Genomic DNA, 21,006 nt, shown 5'->3' on the forward strand with positions numbered 1-21,006 from the left:
CGTCTTTTTTTTATCACTCTGCGACTCGGTCACTTTATGTCTGTCTGTGTGTGTGTGTCTGTCTGTGTGCGTGTATGTGTGTGGCTTTGCTCTTGGGAATTGTGGCGTCACCATGGCGTATGCGTAATATTTTGTTTTGTAATTATATGCGCGGCGGACAAACGAAAATTTGTGTTTAATTAATTAATTGAAGCGCAGCAGCAGCAGCAGCAGCAGCAGCAACAGCAGCAACAGCAGCAGTGGCAACAGCGGCGAAAGCGTTTTCAGTTGACCGCGTGGCGCCAACTTGAGCGCAACTCAGCGGCAGCTGCCCCGCAGGAATCGCCTCTTTGGATCTGCATATACCTAATGTACATGGTGCCCAGTCCCCAAAACAGCTGCTTGCCACAGCTGAGTGTGTAAGGGTGCGTGTGCGTGTGTGTGTGTGCGTGTGTGCGTGTGTGTTTGTGGAAGCGAGATGGGCATATATAAATAGAATTTTTTTCCGCCAAACAACGACCTTGCCGCCCGAAAAACAAAACGGAATGAAACACGCAGCGGCGGCAAGTGATAAATGAGATACTAGAATCTTAAATGAAAGTATCAATTACAGTTTTTTTTTTTGTTTTTTAAGTGACCCCCTAATTAGTGGGCTATACGTTTGGCGCAAAGTGCAGTCACTCAGCAAAAATAAATAAATAAACAAACAGCGACAATGGGCAGCAACATGTGGCCAAAACCGCACTGCCAACGCCACTAAAATGTAATTACAACTGATAAACCAAACCGGCAATAAAAACGAGTAAACCCACAACGAATCAACCGCAAACATCGACGACAATAAAATCGACAAATAACAACAATGCAAAGTGAAATGGAATTTTAGCTCAATTTTATAGAATTATTTATTTATACCGATTGTATGCAATATCATAGTCAGTTCGTTTCAACTTTTAGTTTGGTTGTATTCAATGGAGCTATAATGAAATAGCATTATTATTTAGGCTGCAACTCATTGAAAAGTTTGAATGACTACTAGGATATTTTCTACATTTTTTAAGCCTCTTGGCAAACTTTTTTTTTCTAACAAAATATTAAAGTTACAAAGGTATTTTCCATTGAAAAAGTGTCCGATCAGATGCCCTTTGTTACTAATGTCTCCGTTTTTGAATAGAGTAATGAGTATACGAAATTTTCGTGATAATTGAGCGGAGTATTAATTTCATAAAATTTGTTGTGCGTAGTCAGATCCTGCAATGTGCCGAAATCATCGACGAGACAACCAAACCAAAAATAAATAGTGATTAAATAAGTGAATACCACAAATGCCGATCTGCAAATGGCAACTAAACGAGCAGACGAGCCACAGACAACGCTTCCAGGTCGAGTGCCAGTTTTCGTTCGTGCAGCAGCAGCAGCGAGTACAGTGAGGCAAAGCTAACAGCGACGCGCGACCATCAACGCGGGACTCACGGAGCCCGAGAGGCCAGGAGCGGCCCACTCGGTGGCCGTCATGCAGCTGCAGGCGGCCAGGGGCCCAATTAACCAGCAGCTGCATTTAGCTCACCCATTGAGCACCTAGGCAACACACACTAAAGCACATACTACTTAGTACACATACAGTCATATACTAGACACGCACACACACACACGCACGCACACAGACATACCACACACGCACAGACATACACAAGCACACACACAGATACACATACAGAACCAATTTATTGGCAAGGATTCAGTGAGCTCATCGAAGCAGACCAGAACCAGAACTAGAAAACCGAAACAGAAACCGAAACCGAAACTGTAACAGAAACTGAAACAGAAACTGAAACTGAAACCATGCAGATGATACTTGTTGCTGGCGGGTAAGTGAAAAGCCAAGCCCCCACCGCCCACTTTCACCTTCCGATTATCCTATCCAAATCCAAATGCAAATTCAAATTCAAATCCGAATGCAAATTCAAATCCAAAACCAATCCAAAACCAACCCAAACCAATCCAAACCAATCCAATCCAAACCAAATCCAGAATCCCCACCCCTCGATGTGATATGTGTGCCTCTGTGTGTGTGTGTACCACTCGGAACTACTACTACTAACTTAACAGCAGCATCTGAGATTATGTATGTAACCCGTGTGTAACTAGCAGGAATCAAAGTTCGTGATATCTCATCATGTTCTTGATATCCATAGCTATAGCTGTAAGCCTCGACCGGATCGGTCAGTTCTATATGCCACATCTTTTTCTGTACAATCATGCCTCAATAGTACTCGATATGCTTATTGTTTCGCCTTTTTTGCCACTCGCACTCGTTGCCGCCAAATGCCTTTGCTTGGCACTCGTAACTAGAATTTTTCGATTATGATAACTCGTAACTTGTACTGTAACTTGTATTGTGATCTATGATATGATACATATATATATTTAACAATTCGACTAATCACTGTTTTTCTTTGTTTCCCATTTGCAATACTCCACGATTCCTGCGATACCCAAACTCGATGTGAACCAATACCTTCAACTTGCAGGTAAGTCACCATATATCATTTTCTTAGTTGGGAGAATATGTTGGTCTACATTTTATAAGGATTACATCGAAGATACCTCACACTAATATTGGTCAAACAGAATACTAATTTTATTTATTTCTCTGGAAGTAATAAGTCATTAAGTTCGGAAGGGAGCTTTCAGATGAGATTATAATTATAAGATTATAATTAGAACACTGCCCAAATGGGCGCAACTATCTAAAATGTGGGAATGGGATGTTGTAATGCTAAATATGAGAAACCCCATACAGTTTAATAAACTAGTAATTGCGACTATTATAAAGAAAAGGTTAAAAACTATCAAAGTATAGTTAAAATTCCACAAACGACTTTATTTTTTAATTTTACCACCTTATTCTATAAATGCTTTCGTGTGGCTATAAAAGGTTTGCGTTCTGATAAAGTTTTATGCACATATTTTTTCACAACAAAAACCTCCTTTAGCAAGGACATTGAAGCTTAAAGCTTCTCTGTTTTCAAAAAGCTTGAAAGCTTGACGAAAACACAATTTACGAAAACTTAAACGTGAAGCTTTAAAGCTGGGAAAACTAGGCATAGCCAGCGTCGATTTTGATGAAGCGGAAAACCCGAGCTTTAAGCTGCGCTTCAACCAGCTTTCCTTGGCCCTTTTCTCTCGCGTTTTTCCGTTTTTCCCACGTTTTCCGTGCCAAACTTTCCCATGCTTTGTTTGGGCGCGCGCGTTTGTGTGCGTGAATGTGCCATGTGTTTATTTATTAATAATTGCATTACTCATACGCCACGATGTCCCTCGCTGGAAGCATAGCGTTCAAGTGCACACGTGACACGTATACGCTCGTGTGTGTGCATTACTTGGGCATATGTGTGTGTGTGTGTGTGAGTGTGCAGTTATTCGCATTATTATAATCAAGTGGAGCCAACAAAAGGGAAGCGAAGGCATAGGCTGAGGCAGAGGCTGAGGCAGAGGGAGCATAACGAGCCTGGCGGCGTTTTAAAGCACACATTAATAATAGAGGAGCACACCTTTGCCACCAAAGGGTGGTGATGCGGTGCTGAGGTGGAGGTGGTGGTAGAGGTGGAAGTGGAGGTGGAGGGCATGGGGTTGTGGCTTTTGTCGTTTCTCCTTCGATTCGATTTTCTCCTGCTCCCGTATGCATGTCTGTGTGTGTTTGTATTTGGTTCATTTACAGTTTTCACCTAGTTTTCGTGTTTTGGTTGTTTTGCCCTCGGCCGCCGCCTCAGCGGCCCCAAGCGGCATTTGCTTTGTTTGACACCGCCACTCATGCCACCAAAAGCTGCAGCTCCATCTCCATCTCCAGCGGCCGGTGTCCGAGTGTCGCCAGAGTCGCCAGTGTCGCCAGTGTCCCTGTGCCCATGGTTCCCGCACTTCTTGCTCAGCCATGTTCGCCCAGGCTACTCTTTGGCTTTGTTGTTGCTTTCCATTTTATTCATTTCGTTTCGTTTCGTTTCTGTTTTTTTTTTATATTTTTTTTTTGTGTGTTCTTTGGGCCTGCTCTGGTCGCTGTGTTCGTGCCAAGTGGCACTAAAACTATTTGCCTTTTGCCCAGTTTTCGTATGCTTTTGGCCAGCGGGAACAGGAGCGGTACCTGCCACACAGCCCAACACAGTACAGCACATCGCACATCACACATAGCACACACCACACTCGGCTCAGGACACAGCACGCAACACGCAAGAGGCGCCACCGGAGTCGGAGTGCAGCAGTGGAAAACTCCGTATAGCTTTGGCTATATGGCCATACGATCCAGTCCGCTGACAAAGCCGGAGCCAATGCAGCAAAGCAAATCGCACGTGCTCGCCTCGGCCCAAAATGTTCGTGGCGAGTTCGTGGCGCCCAACGTGGGGCGTTCGTGCCGCCGCATTTGGCTCGGCTCGGCTCGTCGTTCGGCGGTTCTTCTGTCGCTGGACACTTTTGCAGCGCCTCAGTTCGGTTCAGTCGTCGCAGTCGCAGTCACGTCGTCACAACGTAATCGTGCAACGCGTTCCGCGCTTGGCGGCGACTGTCGTCAGTCAGTCAGTCAGTCAGTCAGTCAATCAATCAGTCAGTCCGTCAGTCAGTCAGTTAGTAAGTCAGCCAGCTAGTCAGTTAGCTAGTCAGTTAGCTAGTCAGTCAGTCAGTGAGTCAATCAGGCAATTGGAGTTTTTAACCAAACTTCAATCCAAACTTCTTACCTCGCTCAAAACCCCCCCACTCGCACTTTAAATAATAATCAAAAAAAAAAGAAAAAAAGCAGGTGGTGCGTGCCGCGTTGTCGCGCGTGATTCTTGTTGTTGTTCTTGTTTTTTTTCGGTGACTGTGAGTGTATGGTTCTCTTATTTGAAATGGTAACTCTTGTTGTTATTGTTATTCCGAGTTCGGTGCGTGCCCCAGAAATTCGCAGCCCACGGAGAAACTCCATTTGAGAAGGTGTTTAAAACAGCTTAAGAAGCCATTTAAGCACCCTTTCACGCGCCACACAAATGGAATGAGAGGGAAGAGTAAAAAAACGCCAGGACATGATCCGGGGGTTCCCTCGCCAAGTGTATCGCCCTATCTGCGACTGTTTCTGTGTTTGTTTACCTTAATTAATGCACTGGCAAGCGGTAAATGGACCCGGACACTGCCAACATAATTTGCCCAGGGGGCGCCACTCGAACCTGCAGCCTCCGGTGGAATGGTGATTCTGATGGTAGTGCTGGTAATGGTGGTTGGGATGGTAGGGATGTTAGGGGTAGGGATAGGGGGTTGTCCATGCCAACTTAGCCGACTGCAGGTCGAGTTAATTAATATTTCACTCTAGTCAAGGGGGCGGGGAGAAAGTGGAAAGTGGTTGGGAAAAGTAGGGGTAAGAGGGGTAAGAGGCAGCAGTGAAGTTTTGCTTACATAAGCAACTTCAATTCCTATTGCCTTTTGCCATTTCCATTCCCATTGCCATTCCCATTCCCATTCCCATTCCTATTTCCATTTCAGTGCAAGTCGAGTGGCCCAAAAGAGCCAGAAGGAGCCATAGCTGTAGTAGCCTAAAGAGAAACTGGCAAATTGCTCATACGACGCATTGGCGCCGTCAAAAACTGAACGAGCCACAAAAGCGGAGTGGCATGAGCAGCCGAAGCAGAAAGAAAAACAAGTTGACCCAATTTGCAATTGTAAATCAAACTTAAAATCACAGCCAAAGTTAAACAAAAATAGAATGCAGGACTGGAATGTTTCATTTACCATAAGCCAGCCTCAAGGATCGAAAGCGGAGATCAATCAAATGCCCTAAAATAAAACTGGGCAGTGAATTTAATATTTTACCAGTGGTAAAGGAAACGTATAATATGTGTATGTCAAAAACACAAACCAAGAAACAAGAACCACATTGATTGGATTAATGGCTTATGTTTCGTCGCTTCGATTGTTTTTCCTTCCATTGTCATAGAGAAAGCATATATAAATAATAAATACACTGGCTTTGGCTTGCAACAACAATTGTAGTTGTTGAAATCAGGCTTTTCAGTAAAACTTCAGATTGCAGTGCAAACTAAACAGATGAAGAGAATCATGGGACTAATTATATTGGGGCTTTTGGCAATGCATTCATTTTGTATTTTCATGAGAGGCTTGCCATAAATTTGCCAATTGGATATCTGGGAAAACTTTCCGCTTTCCCAGCCAGTTTTCCCCATACAAATTAGTTTGGATTTGGATTCGCGCTGTGTTCATTAATTTGTCTAAGAGCAGCTGAGGTTTTTCCCCGTATTTATAACTTGAGCGAGCACTTGGCCATGTGAGGTTATTATTATGCAGCCTCGTCTTTGTATTTTTGTTAAGCTTCTTTTGTTTTCGCTCCTCCCATTGTTTTCCGCTCAACGTTCCCCTTTTCCCATTTTCCGCTTTTTTACGCCATGTTCGCATTGTATTTGCGATTAAATTCAAGTTTGACTCGCACACGCCAAAATTAATTGGGCACTTGAAAAGTTGAACAAGTCGATCGAAAGGAAGGTTGGAGGGGTTGGATGTGCCGTGACGGCTCGACAGCTCAGCCTTCTGTTAACCCTTATCCACTCAGAAAAGTGAAGAGGAAGGAGACGGGAAGGGACGGGACGTGGGGAAACCCCCTTTTTGTAATGTTCTAGGCAACTGATTTATTTTGATTGAACTTTGCATGCAAGCAGCTGAGGCAACAGGAAGAACTCCTGAGCTCTCGAGCAACAACTGGCAAGTGAAACATCATAAAACAAAGCCAGTTTGTGGTTGAATACGAGCATGCCCCCCCTTTCTTTCCAGCCACTGGAATGGGTTTTATTGGAAGGGGGGGGACTACTACTAGATTGAGGGAATCGGAGGCCATTCGCACGCACATTGCCTGGTTTTTAGGCGCCGTGGCTTAGGCTTAGCTCCAGCTCAATCGTAAATGCGTCGAGTGTGGTTGCTGCCCCTTCTCACTCTTAACCCCTTTATGTGCAAGTGTGTGTGTGTGGGGGCTAAGTGGTTATGGCAACAACAGCGCTAATAAATCCCGTCTGCCCGCGCCGCTGGTGCTCGCTAAGCTCTCCTAATGCCACTGAGGCAACTCGGCTTTGTCTTTCGAGTTGAGTTCGCCCTGTATATGGCGCATACATCGAGTGAGTGGCTTTAAAGTGGCATCGGCAGCTTCTTCCCCCCTCCCCCGATTGAATGACGGCGAATTTTTATTCTTGCCACAGTGCCACAATTTCACAATTCGATATATCTGCCAACTGCTTTGCTCCATTTTGTCTTTCCTGCCACGCTCGGCCATTTAGTTTTTGGCCCAATTGCTAACTTACACATGTATGTACATACATATTTATGCGCATATGTTTGCGGTCGGGCAGGAACACACACACGCACACTACAAAAAAATGCTGTCACCAAAATTATGCCCATAGTGAGTCGTATTTCATATGTGCTATGTACTTGGGGACTGCCTTCCGCAACTATAAAACATTGAATGCTGCAGTGAGGCTACTGATTTCCTTCATAAAGTTTTCGAAAATGATTTCCTTTATAAAGTTTTTGAAAATATAAAATAAAATATAACCAAGTACATTGAATTTATTTCACTTAAACGTAACGAAATGTGCCAATTAATTAAGCCTTTTGATAGCGAAGCGTTGCCAATCTCAAAGTTTAAATTGGCTGATTTGGTGTTAACCTGAATTAGTTCTCAGTGTGCCATCTATCTATGGATATTATAAATTATTCGCCTGGATCCGGAATCTGCTGCCAGTGGATTTTGCTACTCCGGCCAGAGGCTGTGCTCTGCTCGGCTCCGAGAAATGTGAAATGTGAATTTCGAATGGCAAATAGCAAATGGGGAATGTAGGAAGTAGGAAGTAGCGCGGAGAAGGGAGAACGGAGAAAGGAGCACAGAGAACGGAGAACGGAGAAAGTTACGCACTGCGGCGATGGCGAGTTTTTGGGCTTTTAATATGCTGTCGAGAGGTGGAAATATACGTGTGTGTGTGTGGATACTTGTGTCTGTGTGTGCGTGTAGATTGCACGTGCGCTGCGTGATTTTAATTTGAAACAAACATAGCCAGAGCACCCAAACACACACACCAATTTCCTTCAGCCTCGTTTTGCGTTCCTCTTTTTTAGGTTTTAGTTTCTTCTCGGCTCTTTTTTCTTTTCTTTTTTTTTATTTAATTTTGTTCATTTTTTTTTTTTTTTTGTATTTTTTGTGGCCCCGGCTTTTCACAGTTTTATTTGGGTTTTTCCGTTTTCGCTCGGCGCTCATTCTCTTTTTTCTGCCGTTTTTATTTGTTTTTTTTTCGTAATTCTTTTTACGACTCAACAAGCAGCAGAAATATAGCAAACCAAAGAGGAAAAACACACACAAAAAAAAAGAAAAAAAAACAAATAGGGCGGGTGGCACCGAGAGAACATTTATTGATCTGCGGCCGCTCGAAGCCAATTTGAAGGTCAAGCATACGCACTGTGGGCCCGCCGAGATGGTGGTGGCATCTTCGCAGCGCAAGAGTTCTGCAGTGTTACATAAACATATGCAAGCCGCAATCAATTTTCACTCCCCTCCAACTCCCCATTCTACGCCCGTTCGTGACGTCATGGTAAATTATTTTCAAATTTGCGCCCAAAGGCCAAACAAGAGGCAGCTGTGCTGTGCTGTGCTGTGCTGCACAAAGCGGAAACGGAAGTAGCAGCAAGGCGACAGGAGGCCACAGCACGGCAAACATAGCATACTTTTCAGGGCGCTGCGGGTGAAAGGCCGTGAGGCTGTGCGGAGTTAGGCTGTGAGGATTGGAGGCTTGGAGGCTGGGATCCTGTAAAGCTGCGACGACTGCAGTTTGGCTCCCGCTGCTCCGCTTGTTGTGCCGTGTCAAACATTTTCATCCACTTGTTCGCATTATCCTGCCAGACAGCGCACAGCGGGCGAGGGCATCAAAAGATGCCGCCAGCAGCAGCAGCAGCAGCAAAACCAGTGGCAAAAATTGTTACAATTGCCATCGCAGGGTGGTCACGGGAGGGGGGAGGTGCTAAGGGGCTGGGGGCCAAACGAGCGAGAGAAAAATGAAAAGAATAAAATGGCAATAAACAGGCAGGAAAATGCTCCCGATAAAGCGAAAGCTATATACACTTTTCGTGTCAGACAATAAATCGAAGGAGCAGTTTGGCAACTATTAAAACTCAAGTAGTTTACTTTTATTTTACAAATTTATTTACATTTTCAACCAGCTATGCAAATGCATGCTTAAGAATAAATCATTAGTTAGCTCAGAGGCAAAAGATAAATAGCAATAAGTTACTTCATTTCAAATGTGTTATTATTTTTGCTGAAGAACTCAAAAGCCCTATAGATTCTGAAAAAACTGATATACCTAGAAAGTCATAACCCGCGATTGAATAGAATTTCCCATTGACTGCACCCTGAAGTTTATCGCTAGCTTCCACAGAGAAGGAGCTAACACTGGGATTATCCCCTACTTGCAGGGTATTCCCATCAAGCCAAAAGGCTTTTCTTGCCCCTCCCCCCGCCGCCCCCTTGCCAGCGCTCGTGAAAATTCTTTGCGAAATCATGCAGAAAATCGCTAAAACCCAACAAGCAACTGAAGCTAACTGAAGACGTTGGAAAGCACGCACATTTTGCTCGTTTTCCCCCGTTTTCCTCGTTTTCCCCGTTTCCCTCGTTGCTTTTTCGCTTTTGTTGCTGCTGGCTGGGTGCAAAGAAATGTCATTAATGCTTAAATAGAATTTCGAATCGCATTTCGAAATCGATTAGCATTTGTCCGCTCGCTTGAGAAGTCACGAAGGCACTGGCTGCATTTTAATTATGCAGCAGTAGCCAGGCAATAGCCACTGCATTTCGATCAGGATGCCAAATGAAATGAAGGTGGACTTCTAGGTGGAAAGTTGCATTCGCAATGAAACTAATTTCAGTCATATAAAACAGAGATGATTGCATGAATTCAAAAGGATATTCGGTTTGGCATTTAAACAGTACATCCCAGTGAATTATTTAAGCACTCTCAACTAAAAAAAACATGCTAAAAGTGAAATAGCAAAAACGACTTCAAGACTTTTAAGTCAGGAAATATAAAAAATGAGGATTCTCTTTTATAGCCAAGTGGTTAAAGTGGTTAGCGTTTTAAATTCCATTCCAAGATCTCTGTGCCGCTAAGTGGTTTTCGCATAGTGGGCGTCTATATAAATACTTCAGTGCCAAATTAGGCAAAAATAAATAAACAATTGGCCAAGAAATAGAGAGAGAGAGAGGGAGAGAGAGGGAGAGAGAGTGAGAACAATCGCAAATGAAATAAAATTAATTCAAATGGCAGCGGCGGCAGTGCCAAGAGCAACCACAACAAGCAACAGTAAAAATGAGAAATAAAAATTAACATAAAAATGCGCGAATGTCAGGCCAACTTGGGCTTCTATCCATCTCCCTCTACTTGGCTTTCTCTTTCTCGCACGCTGCCTTGACTTCGCTGTGTGGGTCTATAAAAATCGTGTTGTGCCTTAGCTTCCGCTATAGCTTTGGCTATATGGCTTTAGCTCTAACCCCAAAGGATATCCCCCCCCCCCCCCTCCCCACTTTGCCTCAAAAGGCGGCAGGTGCAACACACGCTCTGGCCAAAAAGGAACTTTCCTTCACTCCACGCCGCCGCTCTCCTTTTTCTGCCTTTTTCATGCTTTTTTCCTGCTTTTCCTATTTTTTTTTGTTTTGCTTTTTCCTGCTTTTTGGTAAGCAAAATCGATACAACCACAGTGGAGGAATTAGAACTTGGCTAACACACACACATACACATGCACAGGTGTAGCACGCGGCGAAAACGGATTGCAAAGCTAAAGGACTTTTGTTCCCCTAATTAAACTAGAAAAGCCGGAGCACAAAAAAATGGGTATCCTTTCAAGCCGACTCCCATTGATTTCCACTGCACTTAGGCTAATTACATTTTTGTGCAGCTTGATATTCGTATGTCAATCGATTTGCGTATGCCAAGGAAAGTTCATTAAATGGAACGCGTTTCCTTCTTTCAGCTGAGCAAAAACTTTCGATCAACTTTGAAAGTCACGTGCCCCAAGTCCGAGAGTCCAAAAATGAAGCCAGCCCAAGTCTCAGTTTACAAATTTTCCAACTTGCGGCGGTAAAAGAGTTGGAAATTGTCGGAAAATGGTGCGACATAGAGAGGGAGAGGGGGAAAGGGGAAAGAAGGATAGAGAGCGAAAGAGAGCACCTCATAGACAGGGACTCAACTCAACTCGACTCAACTCAACTAAACTCGACACGAAACTATAAATGTTAATAACAAGCAACATTGTTACTAGTTCCTCTTCCTCCGCTCGCTTCCTGTTCGCCCGCTTTTAGAGGGTGTCCTTTGAGGTATGTCCTCGCAGACGGAATGTTTCTCCGAAAATGACAGTTTAGCTACCCCTTAAAGAGTTCTCTTTGAGGAGTAGTCACACTAAGCCAGTAGTTTTAACTTCAATCTATTTTAAACTACTATTTACTACTCTCTTTATTCACAGAGGGGTTATAAAATCATTTTAATGTGTGTCATACTCCTGAGCTCACTAATAAGTTATTTAACAATTGTGAGGTGAAACCAAGTAAAAGGTGGGGTAGGAATGCCTTTGTAAGGGGTATTTTTAGCGTCGTTAGCAGCTTTTTGGTGGCAAACTTAATTGTTCGCCTGTATCCTGACTGGAATACCCGAGTTGAGTCCTTGCTCCTCTCGTTGTTGTTGTTGCTATTTCAGCTATTTTCCTGCAGTTGTTTTTATTGTTCGCTGCTGGCGGTGTTGGTGGTGCTGGTGTTGGTTTTGGGTATGTTAGACAACAAAGTTTTAATGGTATTAGCAAGCCAAAAATAACACACACAGAAAATGTTGCCAACAACAATGTTGAATTTGAAGCGAGAAGAAGAGCACTACACACACACACATACAGAGATAGAAGTACAGGAAATGAGTGAAGTGAAGGAAATGAAAAAATCCATTGCCTACTTTTTGGCAGCGAGGCAAAGAGTTTCCCTTGAATTTGCCACACTTAAATCGAAATTATCGTAAATTAATTGTGAAAACGGAGCAAAGAACTGACTGACGAAAGTCCCACTGGCAATATACTTTTTCTACGGTCCTTTCCATTATTTTACCTTCTATTTTATATTTTTTTGTAGCCAACTATCTGTGTGTGTGTGTGTGAGAGTGCTGTGGTCAGTGCATATGTGTGCGGGTGTCGTCCTCTCTATGTTAGTGTCAATTATCTGTGTCCATGTGGACAAGCAAAGTAAGCTTTTCGGGCGGCCAAAAAGAAAAAAGGGTTGGCTAAAAGGAAAGGGGAGAAAGGGGAGCTTGGCAAGCAGAAATTTAACTTTGTCAACCTTTGCAGTTTTATGAATTTCAAGGCCCCCCAAGCTATTCACTAAATGGGTGGAGAAAGGGGGAGAAGTGAGAGGTTAAGAGTGGAAAATTAGCTGATAATGCTGCTGGCTCTTGTGCTTGTGTGACTTTTCTCCGAGGAGGATTATGCGATGGCCTTTTTGCGGAAAATTGCTGAAAATTGTGCAAAATTGAGAAATACACACAAAAGAGCAACTTCAAAGCCGCACAACTTAATACGAATTCAAATCTGTGTGTGTGTGAGAGCTGTGTGTGTGTGTGTGTTTGTGTGCGTGGGCGATGAAGTATGAAAGAATTGCAATTTTAATTTGCACTAAAAATGAATTTATTGAGCGTCCATAAACAACAGAGAGGGAACTGCAAATGGGAATAACGAATAACGAATAACAAAACCAGAGCAATTGCCCCATGGAAAATTGAAATAAAATTCTATTTCGCATTTGTTTACACATTGTGCATGAAATATATATGCTTGACCAGGCCAAATAGACCAACAACTCAGGCCGCAACCACAATATATATGCATATATGCACATACTATATAGATATTTACTTAGATTTCGGACAAAATAAATGGTTGAAAATTAAATGCTGAAAAAATGTTTATGCTATTCAGCTTGCTGTTGTGAATTGCATTTGCAAATGTTTGCATATACATATGTACATACATACATACGGCATTTGCATAAAGAATTTCAATTAAAATTTTAAGGGTATTTTCCAACTTTCGCTGCCATTAAAGGCCGACGACTTTCATTCGCTTTAATTGGGGAAATCATACATTGGGGCCTTGGGGGGCGATTCCTCATGAATCATTTCCTGATTCGGATTCTGACATCTGGCAATTAATAAGTTCGACTGTGAACAGGGCGTGTAGGTTAAAGTAGGCTAAAATTTTCACCGCGGCTTGTTTACCCACCAAATGATAGGGGTTGCTTGCTGGGTGGCAGGCGGTGGTTTTGGGTGGTTTGGGTGGTGCAGGTGCCTAAGGGGAATGACCAAGCACGCACACGAGCAACACCACCACCCCCACCACCGTTCCCGTTCCCCTCCCAGCCAAAAACAAGCCCAACTCGCGTTTTTTTTCCTTTTTTCCCGCAAGTTTCTAGGAATGTCAGCTCTGATATTTGTCGGCGCTTGTCTGTCATTTTCAATTTGTTGTTCCCTCTCTGTCCCTCCCCCTCTCTCTCTCTCCCTCCCTCTCTCTCTCTCCCTCCCTCTCTCTCTCTTTCTACCTATCGTATCTCTCTCGTTCTAGCGTGGCGCTAGTAGCCGCAACCTTTGACCCCCTCCATCGCATTGGCATTTCCGCTGTCATTTAGTAATCGATAAATTTTGTATTTGCCTTCGGTAAATGCTTCTCGTTTGCCTTCAGCTGTTGTCAATGCCGCTGGCCGGCGATGCAAATGCTTTCCAGCTCTCAATCGCAAAACCGTTCCGCCCACATTTTCACTTTTTCACTTTTTCACATTTCCAACCGCTTTTCCACATCCACACCTTTTTTTTTGCACACGCAGCGCGGCGAAGATTTGCGCGCAGTGCAAGAAATTAGGCTGATTTACCAATTGATTTTCACGATTTAAATGAATATATATTAATGAATGTAAATTCATTGAATTTGAGTCTAGTTAGTCCTAGATATTAGTACAACTAAATTAGCGTTCTTAGTATTCAAAACTGTGCTATATATTCTTTGCCATCTTCATTGGCTAGTTTTTGATTAATTATGATGATTTAGTTCATATATTTAAACACAATTCCTAGTTTTTTGTGCACCGTGCATCTGCTGGGCTGCATCTGCCCGCAAATCAATCAATCAATCAATCATTCAGTCAGATTGTCGTGCTGAGTGGATGGATGGAAAACTGAAGCGAAATGTAACCGCAATTTTAACCCCTTTTAGCCAAAAGAGCCAAAGAGCCAAAAAGCCGATGCGATCCGCTGGAATGCGAAACCCCTTTGGTGTCTGCTGCGCATAAAACAATAATTTGTGCATAAGCCAGGCGGAAAGCGAAGCGTTTGGAAATGTTTATGGCACCGGCGGGAATCCCGGCCAGCTCCAACAATCTCAACTATTCCATCTTTCTATATACATACATATATATATATATATATATATATATATATATATATATAGAGCGAGAGCGAGCGAGATGGCAGCTGGGGGCGGCCCCAAAGAGATTCTTGTCATTAGTTTGAATAATTTAGTTTTGTGTATTTTCCAACTGAGCTCACAGTTTGCCAGCGAGCGATGTGCCACAGAACTTTTGAATGCAGCTCCGCAGCTTAACGCATTAAATAGTGAACCAGGATGTGAATTTCGGAACTCAAACGAGTCTACTCGAGATTATAAATATTGTAGAGCAAAACATGGACACATTGGGCTTAAAACATATAAAATTGTATAGTGCATAGAATCCACTTTACTACGAAACAAGGTAGTTAATGTTAAACAACCAACAAGACCAAAATCCAGTTGGAAATATAACTAAGCATATTTAGTTTATTCGCATTTGTGCTAATGCAAATTTGCCAAAACAATTTCAATTTGCCCAACTTCATATGACATTTGTTCCCATTACCTGTGTGTCCAAACAAAAAAAAAAGGAAAAAGAGGATGTGCTGCAAGTGCATTAAACGCACATTATACGGGCGGCTGTTCCACTGCATTTTCCGAACCACCCGCAATTTTCCCCATTTTCCTGGCTTTGTTTTATTGCTTTCAAATTAGCGCAGAACTCAATTAAAGGCAAAGGAAGTGGAGAAGCTGGTGGTTAGGTGGTTGGGTGGTTGGGTGGTTAGGTGGTTAGGTGGTTTTGGGAGGTAGCTTTTGCTCCTTTTTTTGTGGGTGGTGCGTGGCGTGTGTATGCGCTTCAACACCCACGCACCAACACACACACAGCTGCACACCCACACTCACACACACACTGTGAATGCAGCTCTCGCATTTAATTTAGTTGATTCTAATTTAATAATGAGTTGAATGGGTTTTTGTGTGCGCCGGCAATGGGCAGCACTCCGCAGCCACGCCCACCTCAATTGTGGCCTGCCACATCATGTTCTTATTAACGATAATACTGATGAGCATTGAAATTACGGCCACAAAATGCCGCAAATGCGGAGCGAGTGCATAAAGTCGACCATTTACCTACTAGGGCCACCTGAATGTGATAGCATTACGTATAAGCGTATAAATCCGATTAAGTCGCACGTATTACCCGTGCATAAATACACATCGAGATTTACTATTTTTAGACGCCACAACTGGCGGGCTTACAGTTGCGTAACTCGGGGTATAAAAAGCAGAAAAGATAAATGATATTTTTATTTATTGTCCAAATTGGATGATGATGAATATTGGATTTTGGCCGAAAATCGATTTTCTGTTTTTTTGCGATTTAAATATCAGTATTTTGATCAGAACATTCGAAATATTGGTCCAAATATGGAAAGTCATACCTCGTTGAATTCGTAATTAAATTTCCAATCGAACTGTGTTTACCAAAAAAAAAAAAATTTTTTTCAAATTTTTTCCAATTTTTGATGATGATTATTGGATTTTGGCCGAAAATTGATTTTCTGTGTTTTTGCGATTGAAATATCAGTATTTTGATCAGAACATTCGAAATAATGGTCCAAATATGGAATGTCATATCTCGTTGAATTCGTAATTAAATTTCCAATCGAACTGTGTTTACCAAAAAAAATTAATTTTTTTTTCAATTTTTTTCCAATTTTTGATGATGATTTTTGGATTTTGACCGAAAATTGATTTTCTGTGTTTTTGCGATTTAAATATCAGTATTTTGATCAGAACATTCGAAATATTGGTCCAAATATGGAATGTCATATCTCGTTGAATTCGTAATTAAATTTCCAATCGAACTGTGTTTACCAAAAAAAATTAATTTTTTTTTCAATTTTTTTCCAATTTTTGATGATGATTTTTGGATTTTGACCGAAAATTGATTTTCTGTGTTTTTGCGATTTAAATATCAGTATTTTGATCAGAACATTCGAAATATTGGTCCAAATATGGAAAGTCATATCTCGTTGAACTCGTAATTAAATTTCCAATCGAACTGTGTTTACCAAAAAAAATTAATTTTTTTTTCAATTTTTTTCCAATTTTTAGATGATTATTATCAGATTTTGGCCGAAAATCGATTTTCTGTTTTTTTGCGATTTAAATGTCAGTATTTTGATCAGAACATTCGAAATATTGGTCCAAATATGGAAAGTCATACCTCGTTGAATTCGTAATTAAATTTCCAATCGAACTGTGTTTACCAAAAAAAAAAAAATTTTTTTTCAAATTTTTTCCAATTTTTGATGATGATTATTGGATTTTGGCCGAAAATTGATTTTCTGTGTTTTTGCGATTGAAATATCAGTATTTTGATCAGAACATTCGAAATAATGGTCCAAATATGGAATGTCATATCTCGTTGAATTCGTAATTAAATTTCCAATCGAACTGTGTTTACCAAAAAAAATTAATTTTTTTTTCAATTTTTTTCCAATTTTTGATGATGATTTTTGGATTTTGACCGAAAATTGATTTTCTGTGTTTTTGCGATTTAAATATCAGTATTTTGATCAGAACATTCGAAATATTGGTCCAAATATGGAAAGTCATATCACGTTGAACTCGTAATTAAATTTCCAATCGAACTGTGTTTACCAAAAAAAATTAATTTTTTTTTCAATTTTTTTCCAATTTTTCATGATGATTTTTGGATTTTGACCGAAAATTGATTTTCTGTGTTTTTGCGATTTAAATATCAGTATTTTGATCAGAACATTCGAAATATTGGTCCAAATATGGAAAGTCATATCTCGTTGAACTCGTAATTAAATTTCCAATCGAACTGTGTTTACCAAAAAAAATTAATTTTTTTTTCAATTTTTTTCCAATTTTTAGATGATTATTATCAGATTTTGGCCGAAAATCGATTTTCTGTTTTTTTGCGATTTAAATGTCAGTATTTTGATCAGAACATTCGAAATATTGGTCCAAATATGGAAAGTCATACCTCGTTGAATTCGTAATTAAATTTCCAATCGAACTGTGTTTACCAAAAAAAAAAAAATTTTTTTTCAAATTTTTTCCAATTTTTGATGATGATTATTGGATTTTGGCCGAAAATTGATTTTCTGTGTTTTTGCGATTGAAATATCAGTATTTTGATCAGAACATTCGAAATAATGGTCCAAATATGGAATGTCATATCTCGTTGAATTCGTAATTAAATTTCCAATCGAACTGTGTTTACCAAAAAAAATTAATTTTTTTTTCAATTTTTTTCCAATTTTTGATGATGATTTTTGGATTTTGACCGAAAATTGATTTTCTGTGTTTTTGCGATTTAAATATCAGTATTTTGATCAGAACATTCGAAATATTGGTCCAAATATGGAAAGTCATATCTCGTTGAACTCGTAATTAAATTTCCAATCGAACTGTGTTTACCAAAAAAAATTAATTTTTTTTTCAATTTTTTTCCAATTTTTGATGATGATTATTGGATTTTGGCCGAAAATTGATTTTCCGTTTTTTTGCGATTTAAATATCAGTATTTTGATCAGAACATCCGAAATATTGGTCCAAATATGGAATGTCATATCTCGTTGAATTCGTAATTAAATTTCCAATTGAACTGCATTCAAGTTTAGAAATAAAAAATGAGCATTTAAGTGAAACACCTGGTGTTCTGCAAATGCGAGTGTCAAGGTAAAGTTGACCAAAATATCCCAAGCAATATGGCGGCAGTAGGGAATGGAATCCATAAAGACATAACCTCTGGCCTTAAGGTCTGGCATATGTGGGCTTGCTTGTAAGCCACCAAGGGAGACACGATGGTGGGGCACGATGGAGGGGGGCACCCTCCTGCTCCTCCCTCTGTCGTCGTAATTGAATGGCCAATGGACTGATGGTCTGGATGCCCCACACTCTGGCCGTGACCTTGCCGACTGGCCGAGGCCTATGCCGTTCCCTCCCATCCCGTTCCTTCCAGCCAGCGCACACACTTCTGCCACCCCCTGCTGCCACCACCTGCTGCCAATTTCGCCGCTTGCTGTATGAGTTAATGCGCTTACAGGGACGTCAGCGTCAACGCAAGTGTTTGGCATTGCACTTTAAGCCTCTGCAGCCGGGCAACTGTCACCTAATGGCCACCAAACCCAACCATCCCAACCCAACCCAACCCATTCCAGACTCACCAAGCCAAACCAAACCGAACCAAACCGAACCGCAACCAGCGACTGAGGGAGATTAGTGCAACAGCAACACGAGGCGTATACGTGATGCGAGGGCGCATAAATCAATAAAAGCCGAGCCACTCAGCATGGAGCTCTCATCTCTTTGCCGCCTTTCTGCCCCGTTTTGCGGCACCTGGGCAGCAGCCAAGTAGCATTGTTAACTCAATTTCAACACGGAAGCAATTTGCAAGCGGCTTTAAGCCTTTCTGGCTTATTAAATGCTGCCCCCTCAGCTGCAACACAAGAAGCTGCACTTAGCCATCTTTGTGCGAATGGCTAAATCAGCTGGCAAAATGCTGGCTGCTGCACTTTTGGTCTGCATTAAAATAATAATGCACTCAAGTGGGGAGATTAAATAAATTTCAATTAGCATAATTGATGAAGACATTAATCTTGTGTGCATGTGTGCGATTTATGTATAATCAGTGTGCCATAGAAACTGAATAGATTTATGCAGTGCAGGGTGTGAGTGTCATTAAATGGAATTTGCTATTAATAAAGCAGTGAAATGATAACGCTTTAATTATTGAATGGTTTCAATTTCGATTTCTATGCGAAGAGTTAAGATCGGGCATCTCTCATTTCTCCCATTTCAAATCAAAGTCAATTTATTAAATCAGCCTGGTGGGCGGAGGTGGGCGAGGCTTTCGAATTCCATTTGATAATAGATAATGGCGCATTGAACATGCCACATGCGGCACAAACGCCAGCTTTGTTTGCCTTTGCGAGTTGATTTCGATTCCATTCGATTCGATTCGATTTGATTTGATGTGATGTGATTCACTTTCCTGGGGAGCGGGGGGGAAAGCAGAAAGCCCCGGTTTTTTGTTTGCTTTCCCGGCTTCAATGTGCTTCAAGCTAAACAACCAACAGCCAGCAGGAACAACAAAGCCGAACCAACAGCGATGCAATTATGGCTGGCATTACGCAATGGTTACATAAGACTCGGGGCTCAGGGCGAGGGCACGCTAATTGATTTGCCAAGCGAGTGTGTGTGGGTGGTAGGTGGGGGGTAGGTGGGGGGAGGGGGCAATCGGTAGCCGGAAAAGCGGAAAATCGAAAATCAGAAGAGTGCCATAAGTAGCTATACATAGCATTAATTACAAGCGACACGGAATCACCATCTTAGCCAGAGATTCGCTATCAGTTACCAGTTACATAAGCGCAGCTATCGATAGGCTCGATATCAATATCATTTGGCGTTTGAGAGATATTTATATAAGCATTGTTCTATATAGTCAAAGAGCTAAGCTTGTTGTGGCAACACAATTGAATTGAGTCACTTGCCCCATGAACGCCAGGAACCATCGAAATTAGTTATCGCAAGTGCCTGCAATCGAAAAGATCGAAAATATCGATAAATCCAGCGTTGCATTCTCCCCCCCTCCCCAGCTGTGTTAACCATGTACCAAAGTGTAAACTAAAATGAAAACGAAAGTGAAAATGAGCAAATGGCAGACGCGGCCACAGCAATCGATCCATGACACAGCCAGTGACAAGCAGTTACCCAGTGAAACCGCAGCCGCAACCGAGTCCGATACCGATAACGATACCGATACTGAAACGGAGTGAGTGCCGCGTCCGAGTGCGTCCACTGTCCACATCCACGTCCAGGTCCACGTCCACCATCGGCGGAGCAGGTGAGCCTGCGGGCCACCTGGTGGCATGGCCGCCGTCGCCGGCCTCTACGGCCTTGGGGAGGATCGCCAGCACCGCAAGAAGCAGCAGCAGCAGCAGCAGCACCAGAAGGAGCAGCTCGAGCAGAAGGAGGAGCAGAAGAAGATCGCCGAGCGGAAGCTGCAGCTGCGGGAGCAGCAGCTCCAGCGCAACTCCCTCGACGGTTACGGGTATGCCCATCAAATGCAAACATTAAACATTATACCCAAGAACACCCTATATATATTTTTCAACTATTTCTTGGGCTTAAAAATAAGCCTAAAGAATATTCCTATATTCCGTTCCCCAAGAATATGTCATCTTTACACATCCAACCATTAAAGTCTTTAATATTTTACTAGTTTTACTAGTTTTTGATTAAAATCAGCAAATAACTGTCTGGCTTGACGTGGCAAATATGCCTTTAAAATTTTACCTTTTTTTTTAAAACAATTCCCCTCAATCCGGTATTCGGCAAAATGCAAAATGGTTAGCATGCCGCATTGCTGACGGCTTCATCAGAGTTAAGCCTGCGCCCAAGCGGAGCCATCCAAATGCGAAATAAATAAATAAGAGGCGACGGAAGCTGTGTGCCACGAATGTAGCCTAAAGGATTCGTTTTCGCTTATCTGCCCCCACAGCTGGCACAGATCTCGGGGCACTTGGCTGCACCACCTGAGCCACCTGCACCACCCAAACCCACTGACCCCACGGA

General features: G+C 42.0%; 1 protein-coding gene across 11 annotated transcripts in view; it reads left to right on the top strand.

The window, feature by feature from the left end:
- LOC122624609 (potassium voltage-gated channel protein Shaker) overlaps window positions 1-21,006 on the top strand; it is a 112,702-nt gene that overhangs the window by 44,372 nt on the left and 47,324 nt on the right. For 4 of the 11 annotated variants that reach the window (XM_043804259.1, XM_043804253.1, XM_043804256.1 and 1 more), the window contains exon 1: window positions 20,043-20,482. The exons of 3 other annotated variants lie outside the window; for them this stretch is intronic. In XM_043804259.1, the coding sequence (XP_043660194.1) occupies window positions 20,301-20,482 (182 nt within the window). In that variant the 5' untranslated portion in view covers window positions 20,043-20,300. Of the gene's footprint in view, window positions 1-20,041; window positions 20,483-21,006 lie in introns of those variants that run through there. 4 more of the 11 variants (XM_043804258.1, XM_043804257.1, XM_043804254.1 and 1 more) reach the window with 3 other exon arrangements.

The sequence above is a fragment of the Drosophila teissieri genome, chromosome X (assembly GCF_016746235.2).
Source record: "Drosophila teissieri strain GT53w chromosome X, Prin_Dtei_1.1, whole genome shotgun sequence".
In the NCBI taxonomy this organism is placed as follows: domain Eukaryota; kingdom Metazoa; phylum Arthropoda; class Insecta; order Diptera; family Drosophilidae; genus Drosophila; species Drosophila teissieri.